Source organism: Onychostruthus taczanowskii, unplaced genomic scaffold (assembly GCF_017590055.1).
Source record: "Onychostruthus taczanowskii isolate IOZ18803 unplaced genomic scaffold, ASM1759005v1 scaffold22, whole genome shotgun sequence".
Lineage (NCBI taxonomy): Eukaryota > Metazoa > Chordata > Aves > Passeriformes > Passeridae > Onychostruthus > Onychostruthus taczanowskii.
In genome coordinates this window covers 12,635,257-12,654,776 of record NW_024499462.1, presented here as the reverse complement: position 1 = coordinate 12,654,776, position 19,520 = coordinate 12,635,257, and the positions used below count along the sequence as shown (strand labels likewise).

The following is a 19,520-nucleotide window of genomic DNA, read 5'->3' as shown; positions in this document are numbered from 1 at the left end:
GACATTGCAACGTCTATCTCCGTTTATGGTTTGGGTTAATGGAGTGTGTTGACAAAACCCCTTGTCCAACAGTAAATTGTGAACCAGACAGAGCTTTGGGTACATGCCCAGCCCTTTAGCTACCTGCAGGATCGTGCTGCTTTCCTCATACCTAGGAGCTTTGAGACTATGCCACCAGAGAGCACTGTGCTATTTCTGCATGTCTTCCTCACCTGTATCTGTGTGTTTAAGGACCTATTTTATTCAGTCTTTTTTCCTGTGATACAGGATACAGAACTAAAGTGGTTGTTGTGATTCTACTGGAATTCCCAAAGATGCTGTCGTTGTCCTGTGTGCACCCTGTGTGCAGCCCTTCCTTGACCTGACTAACCTCATCTGGGACCTTCACCCCATTCACGGCCCAGAAATCTCTTTTAAGCTCAGACCCAGTCCTGGGGTCCTTTGTGTGAGCAATGTTGTTGAGGTGCTGGCCTGCATTCTTGTCTCTTGGGTGGACCTGAGACCTGTGCTGTGATTGTCTGGGGCAACCCCTTCTCAGAGCAGCCAGTCCTCTCTGCACCTTGACATTCCTTAACTGGCCCATGATCTGGAATACCTGCTGCCGAAAATTGATCTTGACATCTGCCTACACAACTATCTTGTTTCTGATATTCCTGACATATTTATCCAAAAGCATAATGGATTTCACTTTTTTTTAAAAATCATGTAATTCTATATTGCAAAAGGATAAAGTGTGTGTCAGAAAAGGGGAGGCAATAAACGGCTTATTTATTGGGAGAATATTTTGCTTAACGTCACCTTGTTTTCTCTGAAATTTCCTCTGACTTTCTGAATTTATAGCTTTGTCGTTGTGGATTGGATTCTTGTATTAAAGTACTTCTGAACTGAAAAACAAATCCATCCTCCTTAATTACAGTGCAGTTGAAAAGCTAAATTGATTTAAAATATTGGAAAACAGCAACTTTATCTCCAAACAGAGCTCAAACAGAGCTTTTTCATTTTTGTTGAAATGTTCTCCAGGTCAAAGTAGCACCTTAATATTTTTAAGTTTAGTCACAGAATTGAGTTATGGATACCTCTTAATAATATGATAGGATATATAATAAATGTTCTTTAGCCATTGCTAAAGAACATTTAGTAATGCTTATTATTAGCATAATTTTAAAGAGATCTCACAGTAGCCCTGTCAGTAGCTTTATAGAGGCGTGTAATAAAACCAACCACGTAAGTATCCCAACAGAACAAAAATCAAATATGTGGCTGCAGGAATTTCTAGACAAGGAGGAAAAACTCCTAAATTAAAAGTACTTCAGTGGAAGCTGTCCCCATGAATAAGTTGTTCAGCCCTGCTTACAGGAGGAAATGTTGAGGCACCACAACAGAATTCCAGACCTGTCTCCGAGCAGGAATTCTTTTGTGGTTTTCCACAGCACCTGCCTTTCTTCCTATTTGTGTGGTATTGCAGAAACTGCTGCAAGAAATGGAGTAGACTTTCATGGTGTGTATTTGAATAAGTAATGCACTGTGGTAGATGTCAAATTAGCTCTGTTGTTACTAAAGAATTTGTTTTCTTGCTCTGTCACTATGGGCAAGCATCTTACTTGGGTGTGCCTCTGTTGCTTTCCAACCTATTAACTTTCTATTCACTGTAAAAAAAAAAAACAGAAGGAAAAAAATAACCAAAAAACTGTTTAAGCTGTCACCTAGTTTATACTCTGGAGAACTGGGGAATCTTAGGTGACAGTGAAATACTTTAAGCTGTTTGTTTTGCTGACCAGCTGACTTACTATTTAATTTTTGATGTTCTAATTTCCTCTCAAAGTCATCATCCTTCCCCATCACTTTGGCAGTATTTTTCCAATCCACCTGGATGTATATAAATCTTATGACCATCCCCATTAGTCCCTGATCTTTTGTCCCAGGGTAATAGTCTCATTGTGAGATTGAAGCTTTTGTTATTTGCTAATCCCCAAATGCTTTCAGCAGCACTTTTTAAGGAGAAAACACAAAAGCTGTTTTCCATCTTGGTGTTTTATTTTTTGTTAACACATGACAAAACAGGTTTATTATCAATCAGACAGGCAGCATGTAGCATTGCTAGACAGAAAAACACTTCCTTAGTCTTGGCCTCTTATGTACTGGTGAATAAAAAGCTCCTTTTTCTCAAACTGTGTCTGATTTAGATTAACAATACAGTGAAGAGAAGTTTAGAACCTGCTTGGGACTTTCTTGGCTACAGGCAAAAGAAAGTAAGCTGACAGAACTAGAGTTGCACTTTTCCACTCCTTACTATCAACTTGCATTTAGAAAGGGCTGACAAAAAGGGAAGGTCTTGGCAGTGGAGATTTACAACTCTTCTGTTTCACCACTCACTGGCACATTGACCGCAGTCTGGTACTCTGAGAAGTCTCCTGAAGGCATCCAAGGTATTGGGGTTCTGTTGAAGGAGGGTCTTTTGCTGAAATTTTGATTATATATCATGAGAGATTCTGGGAGCAGAGGGCAGATATCAAACTGAGGCACTTTGAAGGTCATCCGTTTGGCTGCTTTTTCAAAACCCCCATAAGGCATGGCAGTCCTGGCACAGGGGAATGCATGGAGTTAGCAGAGCATAGGTGAACAACAGGATTTATAAAAGAAATAGTCAAAGTTATCAAGATTCTAAATTGTGCTACTGTTACAGTTGGCCAACAGATCCTTCATGAGAACATAGATGTATCCCTTGCCCGTGTACTAAAAATTATGTAAACACACACCTATGCTGCTGTGCACTTCCTTCACCCTTGTTGCATCAATCTCCATCAAACCATACACCTTTTACACCTGGGTTAGTTTTCTGTACATGTAGCAGGCAGAGGCTGCATTACTGCAGAAATGAGTGGGATGTGGGTTCTTGGTACTGATGACCTGAGGCTATGGAGGTGGGTGGCAAAATTGTAGGGAGAGGTTAACAAAAAATTGTTGCTGCCCTAGAAATATTTGTAAAACTTTCAGTGCTTATCAGAAACAGCAGAAACATTCTGATTTGTATATGAAGTGCTGTGAAATATGTGGTTGCTGATCATAAGTATTTTTCATGACCTCTTGAACTTCAAAGGGTTGCATAAAAAACAGTGACAAGCTACATCTCCTGGTCAAATGGGGAAAGAGAGGCATATAGGATTAAAGTCCTGTTATCCAACTGCATAGGTTTTCTGTGCCTAATCTGAATTAAATTCTCTAGCTCTTAACGTATTTTGTCTTTGTAGTCTTCCAAAGTAGTGTTCCAAACATTTCATCTACTGGAGACTATGCTAAGTAAAATGAAGTGCAGCTAAAACTTATTTACAGTGCACAAGGCAGGAGGGCTATGGTCAGCATTGTTGTGTTTTCTCTTGCTAAAGAAACTGCATTGAATACCTAAGAAGACTTACCGGTTAAAAGACTTGTAGTGGGGGAAATCAGCTTTGGGGCTGTATGACAGTAAGTCCGTGGAGAACTGACTTTTGTCCTCAGGGCTGATACCCATCGCTCGTTCCCAAGGGGAAATGTAAGTTTTAAATATAGTAACTTTTTTGCCTCCTGACTTCCCATCTGTAAACAGAGAAAGGTACAGCAGCCTAGTTAGATGGCACTCTGACTGCACTGTGCTTCTGTATTCTGCTGCTGAAGTTGAGGCAGCAGCTTTGTTTCCAGATTCTGTAACTCCTACATCAATACAAGCTTTTATGGTTAGATTTCTGTTTTAAAAAGATGATCATACACCACTTCTGTTCTTACCCACAAAAGCAGGTAGTACCATAGTCTAACAGCCGCTCACCCAGGAATTTGCATTAAAACATATATTTGGAATTTTTCACTCTTCTTTTTGGTTGCTCGTACAGAACAAACCAGTCCTCACCTCATCATCTCTTCCACTAACAGGAGGGAAGCTTCATATGAGGAAAAATGCAAATAATTTCTTCATTTACTTTTCTTTATTTTCTGTCAGATCATAGCAGACATGACACAGCATTTTCTTTGTGATTACATGAACAGACATTCATCTTTTTTCCCTTCTGAGCTGGGATGTTAGAGACAAGTCTGTCTCAATCACCTCAGGATGGCTAAAAGCAGTTTGCAAATATTATGTGGTATCTCACTTGAAGTTAAAATCCTATCAGTGACTAGAGCTGCACTTTGTTGTAAAGTCAGACACTTGATTGCTAGAAATTTTAGATTAGCTTCTAGCTGCTCCATTAGACAAATGAATTTAGACAGGGGATTTCATTCTGCATTTCCCTTCCCTTCCCTTCCCTTCCCTTCCCTTCCCTGCCCTTCCCTGCCCTGCCCTGCCCTGCCCTGCCCTGCCCTTCCCTAGCTGTGTGTAATACCACCTTGCTAGTATGAGCATAAGTTTTGTATTGATATGTAGCACACTTATAATATTTTCATCCTTCATAAACCTTAAAACTCCTGAGCAATGACATCTGCTTAGCTTGATTAGGGTAGATGAGAATAATAGATTAATGGAGAGAGACACTCTGGTGCTTTCTTGGTGCTACATTTTGTGTAGAAAACAAATCCTCATGAAGTAAGTGGCAAAGAATGAACACTATTATCTGAATCTTTCTTCTTTATCACAACTCCTTTGTCTGTCTTGCTCATTTCAAACCATGCCAAGTCCTGGGCTTCCCTGCTTTCAGAGAATTGCAGACATTTACAAGAATATCATTTTCATTTAAAAAAATAAATACAACTGTTCCCCCATTTTTTGTGAAGTATTTAAGCTAAGCTGTTCACCAGCAAATTGATTGCTAAAGTTGAAACATAAAAGCAGCTGGGATCATCTGTGCAGTGAAAGCTACAGGATGATATTAATCCTCCTTGTCCCTGAACACACGATAACAATGAAGAAAAAATTCCTGTAAGAAAACTGTAAGAGTCTATACAGATTGCTTTTTCACAGAAATGTAAAAGCTGGTTTTGATATAAAATGCACATTATTCCAGAATGTAAATGAAAAAACTTGGATTTTACAAGTCGTTCATTTGGTTACTCAAGGCACTTATTCCTGGTTCCCAAGCAAATTTGATTTTTTTTTTTAATTTTTTTTTTTTGTAAAAACCTATAGGGACTGTTAAATTTATGATATCACCTGCTGATTCTTATACTAGCTATTTGTTTCTGGAGATTTCTGGCCAAACTAGACAGAAGATAAAATCAGGCAACGACTAAATTGAATTAAAACTACTTTTACTCATAAAGATATTGCCTCAGTGGCCCAGTGGTGGTTACCAGATAACTTTTAGAAATATTGCTGTTCCTTTCTGGAGATTATCCAAAAACTGTTCTTTGTTTCAGTAGAAGCTTTGATTTGAAATCAGGGCTCAGATATTGAAGTCTGATACTCAGATCAGACTACTGATCTAAAGAGTTAATACCAGTCTCTCCAGTATTGGTCAGTGTGAAACCCTTGAAAGGAAGGAGTGCCACACTGGCATGACACAGCTGTAATGGCCTACTGCTCTACCAGCCTCAGGAGCTCAGCACATAAGTTACCTGTAAATTCTGTTGTCCTGTCAAGGAATGTATTTCTGCCTCCTGCCTGTGGTTGAGCAACATAGAAGCATACAAACAAAACCATCAAACTAAAAGCAGTTCAGCTCTTCTAGGCGTTACACTGGAACTTTGTTTGGAAGAATCCAGGTGTTAGATTAATTTTTCCTTAAGAGTAGCCTTGGCATGTGGTCTGATAGCTTTAGTTTCTTATTCTTGCAGAGAGACACTTGCCTTTGTCAGTACCATTGCCTCCTTCTCCACCACTTCCAGATGATTTCCCTGCATGCTCCCCTTCACCATCTGCAGCACCTCCTCTGCTTCCAGGCCTGGGAGGGACCCCAGGCTGCTGCTGCGTACTGGAGCCGTGCTGCCCAGCTGCCATTCCTCCTACCATCCGCCCATGGGCATAGCCATGAGCATCTTCCCCATAACTCCCTCCTGGTGGGATGAACTTCTGAAAGTGATCCTAGGGGAGGAGAAAAGAGTGTGGTTGAATCTCTGTTACAGGACATGGTGTATTCGTGTTTGTAGGGCTGGGTCCCAGAATGTGAACTCCTGAGTCTCTGGGATCTGACCAGTTCTGTGTCTCTGTTACAAAGCCAGTGGCAGAACTTCATGTGAGTTATTCCCTTTATTCAGTATAGCAGCAGCTGTGGAACAGCAGAAGTGGCAATGGAAGCACATTTGCTTCATAGTCATTTTATGTGGTCAGGGTGTTGTTGTCCCCAACAATGATGGCTATGAAATAGAGGAGGAGGGGAAAGGAAATTTAGCTTTTGCCAGAGCAGGTAGAAGTCCAAACAGAGATAACATTGATAACCTGTGGGAAAGCAAGCTGGGCAAGAAAGTGTTTTCATGTCAAAGTTAACATAACCCCAGCTCAATTATAGTGTGGGAATTAAGTGTTACAGGCCACCAGAACAGCAAGGTATCTGTGACAACACAAAAGCCAGGGAGATACCTGCCTTTTTGCCTGTTTTCTGTATATATGAAAGTCTGCATGGGGAGGAGTATTTACACGTTGAGAAACACTGAAGAAATAGCAGCCTGGGAAAACAGAAAATACTTTCTGGCGACCACAAGAAGGAAATGACAAAAAGGAAGAATTTTGTTTGTAGCAGTATGTGAATTACAAACCAAATCTAACCAGTGACAGGGTAAGAAAGAAGGAAAGTTGTATCCATCAATAAAATTAGGTTGGTCTTATTTGCAGACCATTCACTCTTCCTTGGTCAGGCTAGAAGGCACAATCTCTGCAGTATGCAGTAAAAGAGCAAACAATTTATGCAGGATTTATTGACTTCATGGTGTACATTTTGGCACAATATCCTGTCTTTGCACATGAAAACTTTCATAAATGCTTGTGTGGAATACAAACTGATATAGTATGTTTAGAAAAATGTTTCACATATTGTTCATAAGTGACGTCAAAACTTGACTCCTATCAGACTTTAAATGTATCTCTTGTGTAGTGCAGCCCACACAGCTATATAATACAAGTAACCTGGGTTACATAGCACATGTAGTCTTTCCTGTTGGACTAGGAGATTGGCTATTAGATGCACAAAGATGCAACAAATACACATGAATGAACGGAATGAATCTCTGGTTCCTCATACTGCGAGTCTACCTGTATAAATTAATCTCAGGCAGCCTGAGAGATGGCTCTCAAAGGGTTAAGGCTTTCTCAGGGCTCTTACACCTAGCACAGTTTAGCAAAAAGAAGCTTTCCAGGCTGTAAACAGGCTTCCAAGGCCAGCTGTTCAGTCAGCTAAAAATAGTCAAGAAGTGAAAACCCCACAAGGCTCAAGGCAGAATTAGCTAACCCTCTGCTCCCTGTGTCTCCCACAACAGTGTCCAGGGTTTCACAGCAGGTCACCAGGCTGCAACCCAGGCAGGCAGTCAGCTGCAAGCTGAAGTGGCAGAGCTGGTGTCCCCAGGGCCTTTAGGGACTGTCTGTCCTTCTCCTAGCTGCAGGGAATTCCCTTTTTAGGAACACAGGAGATAATGTTCCCGTGAATGTCAGGAAGCACTGAGAGGGGAGAGGATTGTGAGCATTAAGCTGTACACAGGAGCTAACTGGGCAATCTGCTCAATTATGCGTGGCAGCTATGGAGCTGTAAAAAGGCAAACTGAAAAAGGGTATTTTGAGGGTTATGGGTCAGAATGAGGTTATTTTCATAATGTTAATATATATGCAAGGCAATATTTCTACTGATTTGCTCACTACTTTCAAAACAGAACTTGTATCTGTTTTCCTTCAAGTTTCACCCATGCTGTGTGCCCTTTCTGAGAATTAAATGCTTATATCTCCTTTCCTGTGGTTACTTACATGCCTCTCCTGCAAGAGCAAAAAAAGTCACAAAGCATCAGCATAGCATGAGCTGCAGTAGAATGGACTGTTCTGTGTCTGCTCACAGCAGTATTTGATGTGACTAGGGAGCAGCATCATTGTCATCTGGTGTTATTTTAAATTGCAGTATTATCGCTAAGTAGGAATGAAGTTTCTCTGGAACAGAAGGTCTGTATCAGGAAAGCCACTCCTAAATCTTATTTAGCTGCAAATTAAATTAGTTTGATTTGCCTTAAGCTAGTTCATCATTCTTCATGGGCCTGCTGAGAAAACATCTGATCTGCCAAAAGCAGGCAACTCCATTCAGATAGGAAAGACATGTTTTCCATGCAACACCCCAGTTTACTCACCTGCTAGAACAAAAATATAATTTTCTTTAGTTTTGGTCACTACAATTGTTTGTCTTAGCTCAAATTAACATGAAGCAAAGGGAAAATAATCTTTTGGAAAGATTTTACAAGACAGTGAAGCTCAGGAATGACAGCCTCAAGCAGGAGTCTCAACATAGTCAAAGCTGCATAGGTACAGTTTTGTCTCCAGTACTTGGAGCACATCTCTGGTCAAAGTTTTAGAGTGGAGTTTTAGAGTTTTGGAACTCACACTTGAGTAGAATGCATGACTTGGGCCACTGATAACAGCATGTGGAACTTCTACATATATGCATATTCACATCATAAAACCAGCCTCTCAGTTAGTATTGATTGACTGTGTTGGTGGGAGTTCCAGGAGAGAAGTCCAGGAATGCCAGCTGAGATGGCTGACAGCCTTCTCCTGTTGCCTTCGGGGACAGATCACAAGGCTCCTCCTGTCTGTGCATTGTTGGAGGTAGTGGATATTATCGGTCCCAGGGCGTCCCTAAATCCACTCTAATAAGAGAACACTTGTTGCCAGTTCATGTGATGGGTCCCCTGGGCTGGCTAAACAAATTGGGCTCATGTCTTTGAAGTCATTAGTGCTAGCAAGCGCCTGCTCTTCCCGGCTGAGTGCTTAGATGGACAAATTCTGAATTCTCTAGAGCATGTGCCTAATAAAAACTAGATAATGAAAGATGATCCAACTAATGGAGCTGAGATCTCTATGTATCTCAAAGCCCTGACGTCACTGCAGGCAGTCCCCAGGAGAGACACTGTGTGCTCCCCTTCAGCCCCTTGCTGTGCCCTGAGGAAAATGATTGAGGCCACCAAATGTGTTTCTATTTCCACCTCACTGATAAAGAGCTCCCCAAATGTTTGATGCCTATGTAGTTACTAACACTTCTGAAGTTACTGGACTGCGTCGTCTCCGTGGCAGCCACTCAAATGCTCCTTAATGGTTGGATGGGAGATTTAAAATTCAGACACTTGGAGAGTCTCAGAGACTGCCTGCTGTTTTTATCAAAGTGTGGGCCTCAGTCCTTAATTTGGAATTGCACAGCCTTAAACCTATGACTCATTTTTTAAAAAAGGGTGAAAATAAGAAGCTGTAGAAGCATCTTACATTTTTTTTTAAACTTGCTACCCCGAGAGGCACAGTAGATTGAGCCTCTGCTTTCTATTTCCAGTTCCATTTCTGACTTGCTGTGTAATCTTAGACAAAATACTTTTTGCCTCTGTGCCTGAATTTACCCATCTAAATAACAGGAATTTTTATCGAATGCTACCCAAAATTAGATATATCTTATTTGTATATTTTATATCATCTTTGCCACATTTTCTTCGTGGATGAGAGAAATTGTGTTTCAGAATTTTGGTCCAGAGTTTTCTCACAGTGCTCCAACAAATTGTTGTGGAAAATAAAAGGCTCTTTTTTTCTGTTACTCTGCTTTTTCCACACCAGTCACTTCTTGAATAAGAATGCATTGGCCTCCATGTTCACTCTTACACAGCTTTGGGTATAGTGGGGCCTCTAGGTCTTCTGCACCAATCCAGCTCCAGTGCAGCAAGGCTCGTTTGATAAAGTTACAATCTCACTCAGCTTGCTCCACTTAGTTCATAACCTGAGAATTGTATCTTAGCCTGCAATTATCCTGTAATGTTTGTTCAAGAGGCTTAACAGTCCATGCAGAACAGAACTAGAAAAAAATATTTTCCTAACATTTCCCCTTTAACCTTACCTCCACTGATCTGGAATGACATTCATCTAGGTACATTAAGGGTCATACAGAGCCAGCACTGCATGCTGTGTAATAAACCAAGCAGCTGCATGATAACCTTTCTCCATCGTTGTTTTCCTTCAGACACTGTATCATGCGTGGCTATTCATCATGTAAGATCTCTGAGGCAGGTTGGTGGTGTACTGCTGTCTGCTGTGAAGCATCACTTTTGGTTTGTAACATAATCACTTCCATTTTCTTCCTGCTACTTCTTCCTGCTCTGAGTTCTTGTCCAGCACTGAAAAGAGTACTAACTCCTGCCATTACTTATCCAGAAGAGCAGTAATCCAATTCTTTAGACTTCTTAGATTTTGTTTCACAGTTGGTATCAGCTTAAAAGAGACCTCTTGACCTGAAGTCCAGTGGAAATTGCCAACACATTTTAGTTTGTTTTCATACAAGCTCTGCCATGACTGGAAACTGCATTTATTTTAACTTGTGCATTAGTGTAAGAAATCACCAAGGTGGGGGTTTTGGTTGTGGGTCAATGTGGTTTCTGAGGTACTACTGCTCATAATTGTCTATTTAGATATTGGTTAATTTACCTTCCTAATTGTTTTAAGATCTGACAATAAAACATAAAAAGGAAGGGGGAAAAAGGAAGGTCCTCCTACATGTAACCCAAATCAAGCCACAGGTTTTGACTAGCAGAAGGACCATATTTAAGGATTCTTACTGGAAGAAAGAGTAATGGCAGCATCCAAGACACGTAACTATGGCTTTGTTTTCAGTTTCCTCTTAATGTCTGCCAACCAAGAGTTAGAAAGTTTCCACTTGATGACAGCAAGCTCTTACACTGAGGTTCAAAAGCAGAGGTGGGGTGTTGAAAGGAGTTAGGGAAATAATGAGTAAGGCTGCAGGGCTAAGAAATACTGTTTAACATGATCTTAATGTGTTTGGGGCCATACAAATTTAGCATTATGAAGGAAAGGTCTATGAACTGCTGATCTATTAACTGCTGAACAGTGAAGTGGAATTCAGAAGATCCAAAGACAAGTCTGAGACCCTATCTGTGATTTTGGGTGACTCATTAATCTAACCCATGTATCAGTTTCACTGTTAAAAAATAAATGTAGTGATTTCCCTCATTCTCTAGTTGGCTGGAGGATACAGTAACAGAGCACACAGCAAGATAGGGTTTCATCATGGCCTTTAGTCAGTAATAAATTCTATCTTGCAGCTCCACAATGAAGTTGAAAATATCCTCTGAGACATGGAGAGAATCACGGTTCCCATGAGTGGCACAGCCTGGGGTGAGGAGAAGAAATCCTACATCTGGTTTACTAGACAGGGCTCAGAAGAGCCCAGCTTTTCCAGCGCAGCACCAAACAAGGAGGATGTTGCCCAAATTCTCCCTATTTGGCAGGATATTGGTGTCAGACTCACCCCTCCCTAAAACCTTCCCCTTGTACTGTATATTTGCAAGCAAAGAGAGTCACAGTATGAAAACAGCTCTACAGTAGGTAGTGCATTTCATTTTACTCATGTTAAGAATGGTCAGTCCTTTTGTTTAAACTGGGGATTTAGCTACCATTTGTCTTTAACTGGATGGGTAGAGCTGCAGCAGTGACAGAGTGACAGGTTTTCACTTTTTCATGGAGCTGTCTGACATTCATGTGCACACAGTATATATGTTTCCTCTGCTACAAGTAAGGAGAGTGATCTGATTGTCCAGTGTGGATTTTTGGCTGGAGGAGAGAAGCAGAAGGGTGGGTCAATGACATATGACTGCTGAGATCTTCTCCCTTGTGTGGAAGGTTTATGGCTACAGCACAGGCTATTCTGGAACCCCTTATATGGTTTGGATTTATTTTTAATAACCTTTCTCTTTGTGTGTTTTTATATTACATTATCTTGCTGGTAAACTTCTTTTGTGGGAAAGAAACAGTCCATACTCCATTCCAGACCTGCCTTGCCCTGCTTTCTTAGGTGTGTCCTGAGAATATTTTAAGACAAGACAGTTAAGAAATCTGTGATATAAAAACAGAAAACACACCACCAGCTTCAAATTCCTTCTTTGTCCCACAGCCTCAAAGACACAAGAACTTCTTTGGGATGGGGAGCAAAGGACATGGGAAGTTAGTTGGGAGAGGGAAGTAACTGGGTGTAGCAGTAGGACTTCTTACTCTGCCATTATCTTCCTCACACAGCTATCTTTTTTTTAAGCTTTCTTTTCTGCATCTGCCTTTGAGCAGCAAGAGCAGCAAGAAAGGAAAAGAAAAGAAAGCTAATCAGATACTGCAATCAAAAGGGCTTTTTGATGAGAGTTATTTGGTGCTAAGGTCAGGCACTGTCCTGATGGTTTGGAAGATAACAGGCCACAGATCTGTGACCTTTACCTGCTCAAGAGCACTCAGGTCTCTGAGACAATGACTCAGTTGCTGTGATTGCTCAGCTGCTCTTAATGGTCCGACTGCAGCAAAGCTGCGTGCTCGTGCTGCCTGTGGTAATGAGAATAGTTACCTGCAAAGGCAGTGGCTGCAAGCAGAGAGCTCGTGGAGCAGCCAGAAAACAGTAACAATTATCTTTTGGTCCTGCTAAACTGACCCCAAGCGAGGGCTGTAGGGCAGACCTAAGTGTTCCTGCACTGACCAATGGAGTTTTGTTATCTGTTGTCTCTCCATGGATGTGGAGAGAATACCTGTAAGCAAATCATGGAGGATTTCAAGCAGAATGCCAGCTGGCTTGGAAACCATGCCATGGTTCTCCTACAGCAAAGCAAAAAAGAAAATCCTAGCTTTTTAGAGTATTTTCTAACCCCCAACTACATTTCCCCATGGGACAGGATCTTAACAGTCATGCTGAAAGATCTTGGGAGTAGATGTGTTCTTACAAAAGAGAGATCCACTACAGAAAGGCTATGGAGTGAAAGTCGCAGATTAATAAACAAAGTAGGAAAAAGCTGCTAACAAAAGAGAAGCAATTGTCCTCAGCATTTGTAATGTTAGTCATGAAGTGACTATGCATGTCCAGTCTTGAGTCATTTTGTCACAACTTTTTTGTTTTCGATTGTTCTGATTGGACATTCTTTAGTGACACCCTCAAATTTTTGACACTTTGGACTCTAGCCTTTTTATTCCATCAATTTATTATTTTCTCACTTCTCACTACAGCAGATTCTCACATATGAACTTGGCCCTCATATGCTTTAGGAACTCTGAGATTGCTGAGTATTTGTAAAAACAGCATGAACTTCTCTAGGATATTGATCTGTGGAGTCTGAAGTTCAATACAGCATTCATTCTCACATTCAGTCTAGGAGACAATTCACTGAAGAAATTAACTACCTAAAGCACAAAGAGATGAAGAAACTGACCCAAATTTAACATCACAGGATGTGCTTGTTGTAACTCTGGTCTGTCATCCCTCATCTGTAATCTTACTGTTTAATTTCAACTTTTATTTTTTAGGCATCTTTCCATATTCTGATTTTCAAGGTGTCATTTCTAGAAGTGAATTGCAGATATTTTCTTACTGCTGCTTTTGAAAACATCAGAGTGCTATAAGCTATTGTGTTTTTGTTTGTCAAAACATTTTCTTCAGCTTAACTTTTATTGTTTTCCTTCAGTTTCCTTGGACTGGAAAATAGATGCCATAAAGGGATAAAATCAAGTTGGTCATTGAACCAACTTTAAAGAACATCAGAAGATGAGATGGTACATCAAAATGCATATGAACCCTAAACATTTTCTATTTGTTTTACTGAATTCTGATAATCATGTGAATAGATTTTCATTTGTAAAAGTTTAGGTGTCTTCAAAAGACTTTACACCTGCAACTAGCTATAGAAAGGAGTTTAAATAACAGTACTAATGCAGGGGAAAGGGAAAAGAAAATTAATGTCAGTATGTATATACCATATCTGAAAGGAAAATGTTTTAGAGGAAAATAAACTGGGCTTCTAGCAAATTAACTGAAAATATTTCAGAGTCAGGTTAGACTTGTGGGAAGCTCACTTGTGGAACTTGCAGATATTAGCAGAGGACTCTGTCCAGCAGAAAGCGTAAAAGTATCCTAGACTAAAAATAGCACTGGTCTACTGGAGCTGGATGGATCATTGCCATCATGCAAGGAAGACATGGAATGGGTACAAAACCAATTAGCCCTGCCCTGAGTTCTGAACACTTGCCAAACATGCAGCCTTCCTTCATCACTCAGTACTGAATTTTGTCATGCTTCTGTATATGTGATACCAAATATTTGCCAGAGGAGACTAATGCTGCTGCCAAAAGGAAATAAAACTTGTGTATTTATGTAATTTTATTTTCTTCTTTCACTGCTTTGCTAGTAGACCCTCCCTACCCCCTGCCCACACACATTAAAACAGAAGAGAGCTTGGGCACACTCCATTCCTGTTTTCCCTGAGTGTATGGAGTAGCATTTTAGTCTTAATCTTCAACTTACCACAGAATTGTCAGTGAAGGCATCAGGGTTATTCTCATAAATGAACTTCTCCACTCTTAGCTGACGTAATTTGAACATCTTGGATCCTTTGTTAGTGAGGAGAGAAAGCTCTTCTAGCATCACATCTCTGGGGATGCTGATCTTCTTCCCCAGGTTCAGCTTGGACACCTCTTGTGGCATAGCTACAAAACATGTATAGTGGGATACTTTAGGAAGTACTCTGGTCTATGTCTTTTGTCTGTTGCTTCCTAGCATCAGTAGTGACTTCAAGCACCCAGATTATCTTCTAAATTAAGATTTTAGGACATTATCTATGCACCAAGTTTTTACATTGATGACACTTTGGATATAGATCTTTGGTATTTACTCTGAACTGTTACCAAGGCAAATCTGCAGACAGAAGTTGCATAGGGGTGGAGCTAGATGGGTGTCTGTCATATCTGAAACATCTCAGTCAGTGCAGCAGGATTTCTTGGTACAGCCTCAAATGACTACTTTTCCAAACCTCTAAAACCTTCCTCATGCTGTCAAAAGTAAAGAAAGGATAAGGACATCACACTTATTTAAAAGTTACCCTATCCAGTACACACGTATTCTGTAGAAAGAAAAATGTTAGTTCCAGGTTATATTCTTCCTGCTCTATTAACTTCTCTAAGAGATTTTGTCTTTTTCAGCTAGTGAGTGCTGGAATCAAAGAAGCTCTCTCACACAGAGAGAAAACAAGTATGAAACAAAGGTTGTAAGAGAGAGAACAACATAAAATATGTCTAGGCACTGCAATATTGACACCTGTAAAATATCATGTTTTCTGTCCATTTACACTGGTGTGCATCCAAATTAATGCTGCAGGAGAATACAAGTTTTCAGAGTGCAATCTCAGTCGATTTTTGCCCTGAGTGTGTGCAATGCTTTTCAGCTGTAAGATAGAAAATGTGACGTGGTTGAAGGCTGGGCGTCAGTAAAATTTGTGGCTCTACCTCCTGGTATGCTCACTGCATGTCTTGCTTTGGGAGTTCAGTTAGATAAGGTGTGAAATTTTAAAGGCTGAAATTCAAGTTGAAATCCAAACAGTTCTTACATGTGCAGTTTTGCATATCTTACCTTCATGTGTCAGCTTCCCAATGAGTTTAGTGGACTTTTTCCTTTTAACAGGAGCAGGAGTCCCTGCAAGGGGCATTCCCACAAAGGGTTCTCTGCTTTGCTCTAAACACACAAGGAAATGGAGAATGAAACACTGGAAATGTATTTCTTGCCTCTCTTTTAGTTGCCATCTACAGGTAAACGATACACAGCCTTCCTTTCACACACACAGGTTCTTTTCTATCCCTTCCCCATGATGGAGCCAGTGGAAGGTATCATCCTATACAGGTTATCATCAGCAGGCCATTCTGGGGTTCTCTGGAGACTCAGCACTCTGACAAAATATGGTAGCAGATCCCAGCAGAAGCTTTGCCAAGGTGACCTATAGCACTGTCATCCAAAAGAGGCAATTTAATTGCAACAAGGCAGTCTCCCAGAATCCACATGTGCTGTTATCATCTTGTGCTGCAGTAATAGGATGTCACTTGGAAAATTTTCTCTATGATGCAATGTTATAACAACATGCAGTTGTCATTAGATGGTAATATATATTTTTGGATAAAGATTTCAGGTCTGTCCATGGGTTATTTGGAGCATTTTGCATCATGTGTGGTTCTGGTTTGGATATTTTGATAGTCCTTTTAGAATGGGAATTCAGAAAGTCATCAGACTGCAAGTTTGGAAGGAAAAAAAAAAGAAAACAAAATTCTAAGCATTTCTGTCTTTTATGACAGCTACTGTTGTTACAGAAGGGCTGGAGGAGGAAGGCACAGGAAAACCTGTTAAAGTTGTTCACCCAATTTTTTTGAAGTCAGTTGCATCTGTATCTTATGTATTGATCTTATCTGATACCATTTTGAAGGGGGAAAGAGGAGAAAAGGGAGATTTCTTCTGGTACAGTGTTCCTCATCTCTGTCCCCAGATAGGATGAGAGATCTGAACTGCAAAATCAGGGAAAATCAGGAGCAATCTCAGCAATTCCGTTTCAGGCAGCTTTTGAGATTCCTTCTTGGGGGTTATTACACATAATGTAAGTAGAACAAATGTCTTGCCTTCACTTCAGCACTGTCCATGCCCAAACAACAGCACACAGGGCACAGATCCCCACCTAATATAATGCAATACAATACAAAGAAAAATGGGCAAACACCCATTGACTTCAGCTGCAGCAATAACTACCACCTCTGTCCTTGTGATTCTTTGTACTTTAGTTGCTTAAGATTTCACAACTGAAAAACTTTGAGTTATATTTTAAAACTAGCAAGCAGACAGCTGTAACTGGAAGTTTGTATACTCTCTTCTGATCAAGACATTTTTATCTCCTGTGTATTCAGAAGTATCATTCCACCATTACTTCTTTTGCAACATAATATTATGTGATGGAGTTGTGATAACTGTTAAAAGAAGCCCAGCCACAGCAAAACATTGCCAATCACATTGGCAGATACTTCCTTAGATTAGCTTTTCTTTCAGATTTGCAAGTTTTTCCTTTTACTGACATGCTGCCTGTGTAGTTCACATCATAAACGAGCCCATCCTGGGGTATTCCCAAAGCAAGTGTGAGCAGGTGCAGCCATGATGCACACGCTGCACATTCTCTTTAAGCAGCCAGACATCTGCTTGGCTGTATAAAAGAAGCAGGCCCTGCTTGACAGGAAAGGGGCAATGCTGCCAGGAAACAGCAGAGGTGAGAGGTTATGGCCCATCTGATGGGTTCTAGAACACACAAAACAGAGAGAAATCATCTGTATGCCACAAGCATGGATTTCCTGGGGCAAGGCAGAAAGGAACAGACACGGTAGAAAGCTGTGCTCCTCACACTAATTCCCAAGCAGCAATGAGGACAAGTCTATCCCATTCTTTACTAATCCAGCAGGATTGAAGATTGAAAAACCCACTGCATGCAATTGGTCTAGCATAAGTGTCTCACTATGAACAGGGTCCAGAGTTACACAGTACTACTGCTCTCTCAGCTCTCCCAGAAGCTGCTGGAGCCTCAAACCCCATTCTCCTCACTGTGCCATACACAAAGCCAGGGCTTTTCTCCCTCAGCTCTGTCCCTTTGTTCAATTCCTCTGTCTTTTTGTGCACTGATCTTTGCAGCAGTCATTGGTGCTGCAAGCCAAACCAGTCTTTACTTCTCCAGCACCTGCACTACTTTGCTGCCCAGTCAACTCACCTCAGGTTTGCAGTGCCAGGCTCAGACCAGCTCACACACCTGCCCCAGAGCTCAGCAGTGCTCCTTCCTCCCAGCCTGTCTCTGGGTGCTGCCTGGGGGGGCTTGTCCAGCAGCCCCACTCTCCCAGGGTGCCTGGGTGCAGGGAAGCTCTGCCCAGCACAAAGTGCTGATGCAAAGTGCTGTGAATTTGACTCCTGAAGGCTGCTCGCACAGGCATCCTGCGGTTATTAATAGCCAAAGGCCCAGAGGGCAGAGTCTCAGATAGCACTGCTGCCATCCCTGAGGAGAGCAAAAGAAAAGGTTGCACCTCAGGTCTCCTGCAGTCACTGTCTCAATGTCCAGGAAGGCACTCCATAGGCAGCTCATGTCTTCCTCCTCTTTATTCAAACAAACATGCAGTTCCTCTTCCTCCTCTTATTGCTTCTTGATGCAGTTCATAAAACCTTCTCAATGTCCTGTTTGTCAGTAATGCCTCAAAAGCTATCTTGGGTCTTGCTCTGTTTTACCCCCTCCTTCTGCCCCTTCTTAATCATTCGTCCCAGTGTCCTCTAGGCTGTCATACATACTTCCTAAAATGCTTCAGAAAATACAGAAGCAAAATAATGGTATGCATGAAACAAGAAGTAGTAGGAAAAAACACAAAGTCTAGAAAGCTATTTACAGAATTCTAGGAAGTAGGTATTTAGTATGTATGGCAAACCCAACTGAACCAAAGAGCAAGGAAATTAATTTCCTGATTAGTGACAGAAATAGGGTTGATAGCCTGCATTTGGTGCAGCTTTGTACATTCAAATAACTCACCTTAATTGCTGTTCATGAGGTGACTCTCCCTCTTTTTCCTGCCAGCCCAACCAGGTTCTGGTTTTAGGATGAAGAAAACATCTTATTTTACTGGAGTACTGAAAGATGAACATACCTTTCAATTTCTGAATAAGGCAAAAAATCCTCCAGAAAACACTGTCTTACTATTTCACATTGGAAGATTGAATCCCTACTGGATCAAATTCAAGTTGTCCATTGAATAATCCTAGAGTCTAGTGAGGAGAAAAAAACCCAAAACACAGTTGTGATTATAGTAGAAAATAATTTGCACAGAGAATTGCAAGCAAAGTTGATATAAAGGAACATCAGGAGACAGCCACTTTCCTTTTTCCCTACACTTTGCTGTTGGTTTTTCCTGCTCCAAATGCATATCAAACTTTGCAGCGTGATAAGTGAGTTGAAAGCACTACGTGTTAATCCCCAGTACTGTTAAGAAGGTTCTGTAGAAGCCTGCTGTAACATTCCTGTATTTCCTATGGGCAATAGGAAAACAGCTTTTATATCCTGCTTGGAATTAGGGCACATATGGCATTCTCCTGGCCTAAAGTTTCCCATTTTCCTCTTGCTTGCATCCATATAACCACGATGTATACCTTGCATTGTGCCTATTTCACAGCTCTGATTCTCCCTCATTTATATCTTCTGTAACAGCATGATGTACAGTTTCCACTGCCCACAAGAGCGCTGCATCCTTCACTGAGCTGGGATGAGACACCAGAGTGATGTCCAGCCTAGATCCTGCCCTCACACTCCCATGCCAGTGATTCAGGAACAAATCCCTGGAGCAGTTCCAGAGTAAAATAAGCACAATTAAACTGTAAACACCCACTGCCTGCTCTGGGCACCATCACAGAGCTTCATGCCTGGTGAAGGCATTTACATCTGCACAAAGCTGGAGGGTGTCAAATGCTCCTGTCACAGCTGACCATCTGTCCACACATCACACCCACTCTGCACAAGTGCAGGTGGCCCTAGAGGAGTGGGTCTCTTGGTGCTGCCAAGCCCTGCTCACTGCAGATTGTACAAGGAGG

At 41.2% G+C, this 19,520-nt stretch overlaps 1 protein-coding gene across 2 annotated transcripts; it reads right to left on the bottom strand.

Moving 5' to 3' along the window:
* Positions 1 to 2,013: 2,013 nt before the first annotated feature.
* Positions 2,014 to 17,851, bottom strand: MYOZ1 (myozenin 1). Of its 2 annotated transcripts, XM_041404904.1 has the most exons (6): positions 17,668 to 17,851; positions 15,510 to 15,611; positions 14,409 to 14,590; positions 5,752 to 5,986; positions 3,414 to 3,573; positions 2,014 to 2,578 (listed from the first exon to the last, which is right to left on the bottom strand). In XM_041404904.1, the coding sequence occupies exons 2-6, from the start codon at positions 15,583 to 15,585 to the stop codon at positions 2,347 to 2,349; spliced, it is 885 nt and encodes a 294-aa protein (XP_041260838.1). In that variant the 5' UTR covers positions 15,586 to 15,611; positions 17,668 to 17,851; the 3' UTR covers positions 2,014 to 2,346. The 2 variants fall into 2 exon arrangements, with proteins under 2 accessions (XP_041260838.1, XP_041260839.1); XM_041404905.1 differs by lacking the exon at positions 15,510 to 15,611.
* Between the last annotated feature and the right edge of the window lie 1,669 nt (positions 17,852 to 19,520).

What these genes read in the sequence shown, in the direction of transcription:
- MYOZ1 (XM_041404904.1), bottom strand. Translation starts at nt 15,585, where the DNA reads ATGCCCCTTGCAGGGACTCCTGCTCCTGTTAAAAGGAAAAAGTCCACT. An exon ending in TGGGAAGCTGACACATGAAG is followed by an intron (nt 14,591 to 15,509) that starts GTAAGATATGCA and finishes CATGTTTTGTAG; the next exon opens with CTATGCCACAAGAGGTGTCC. An exon ending in CACTACAAGTCTTTTAACCG is followed by an intron (nt 2,579 to 3,413) that starts GTAAGTCTTCTT and finishes CCCCTGTGCCAG; the next exon opens with GACTGCCATGCCTTATGGGG.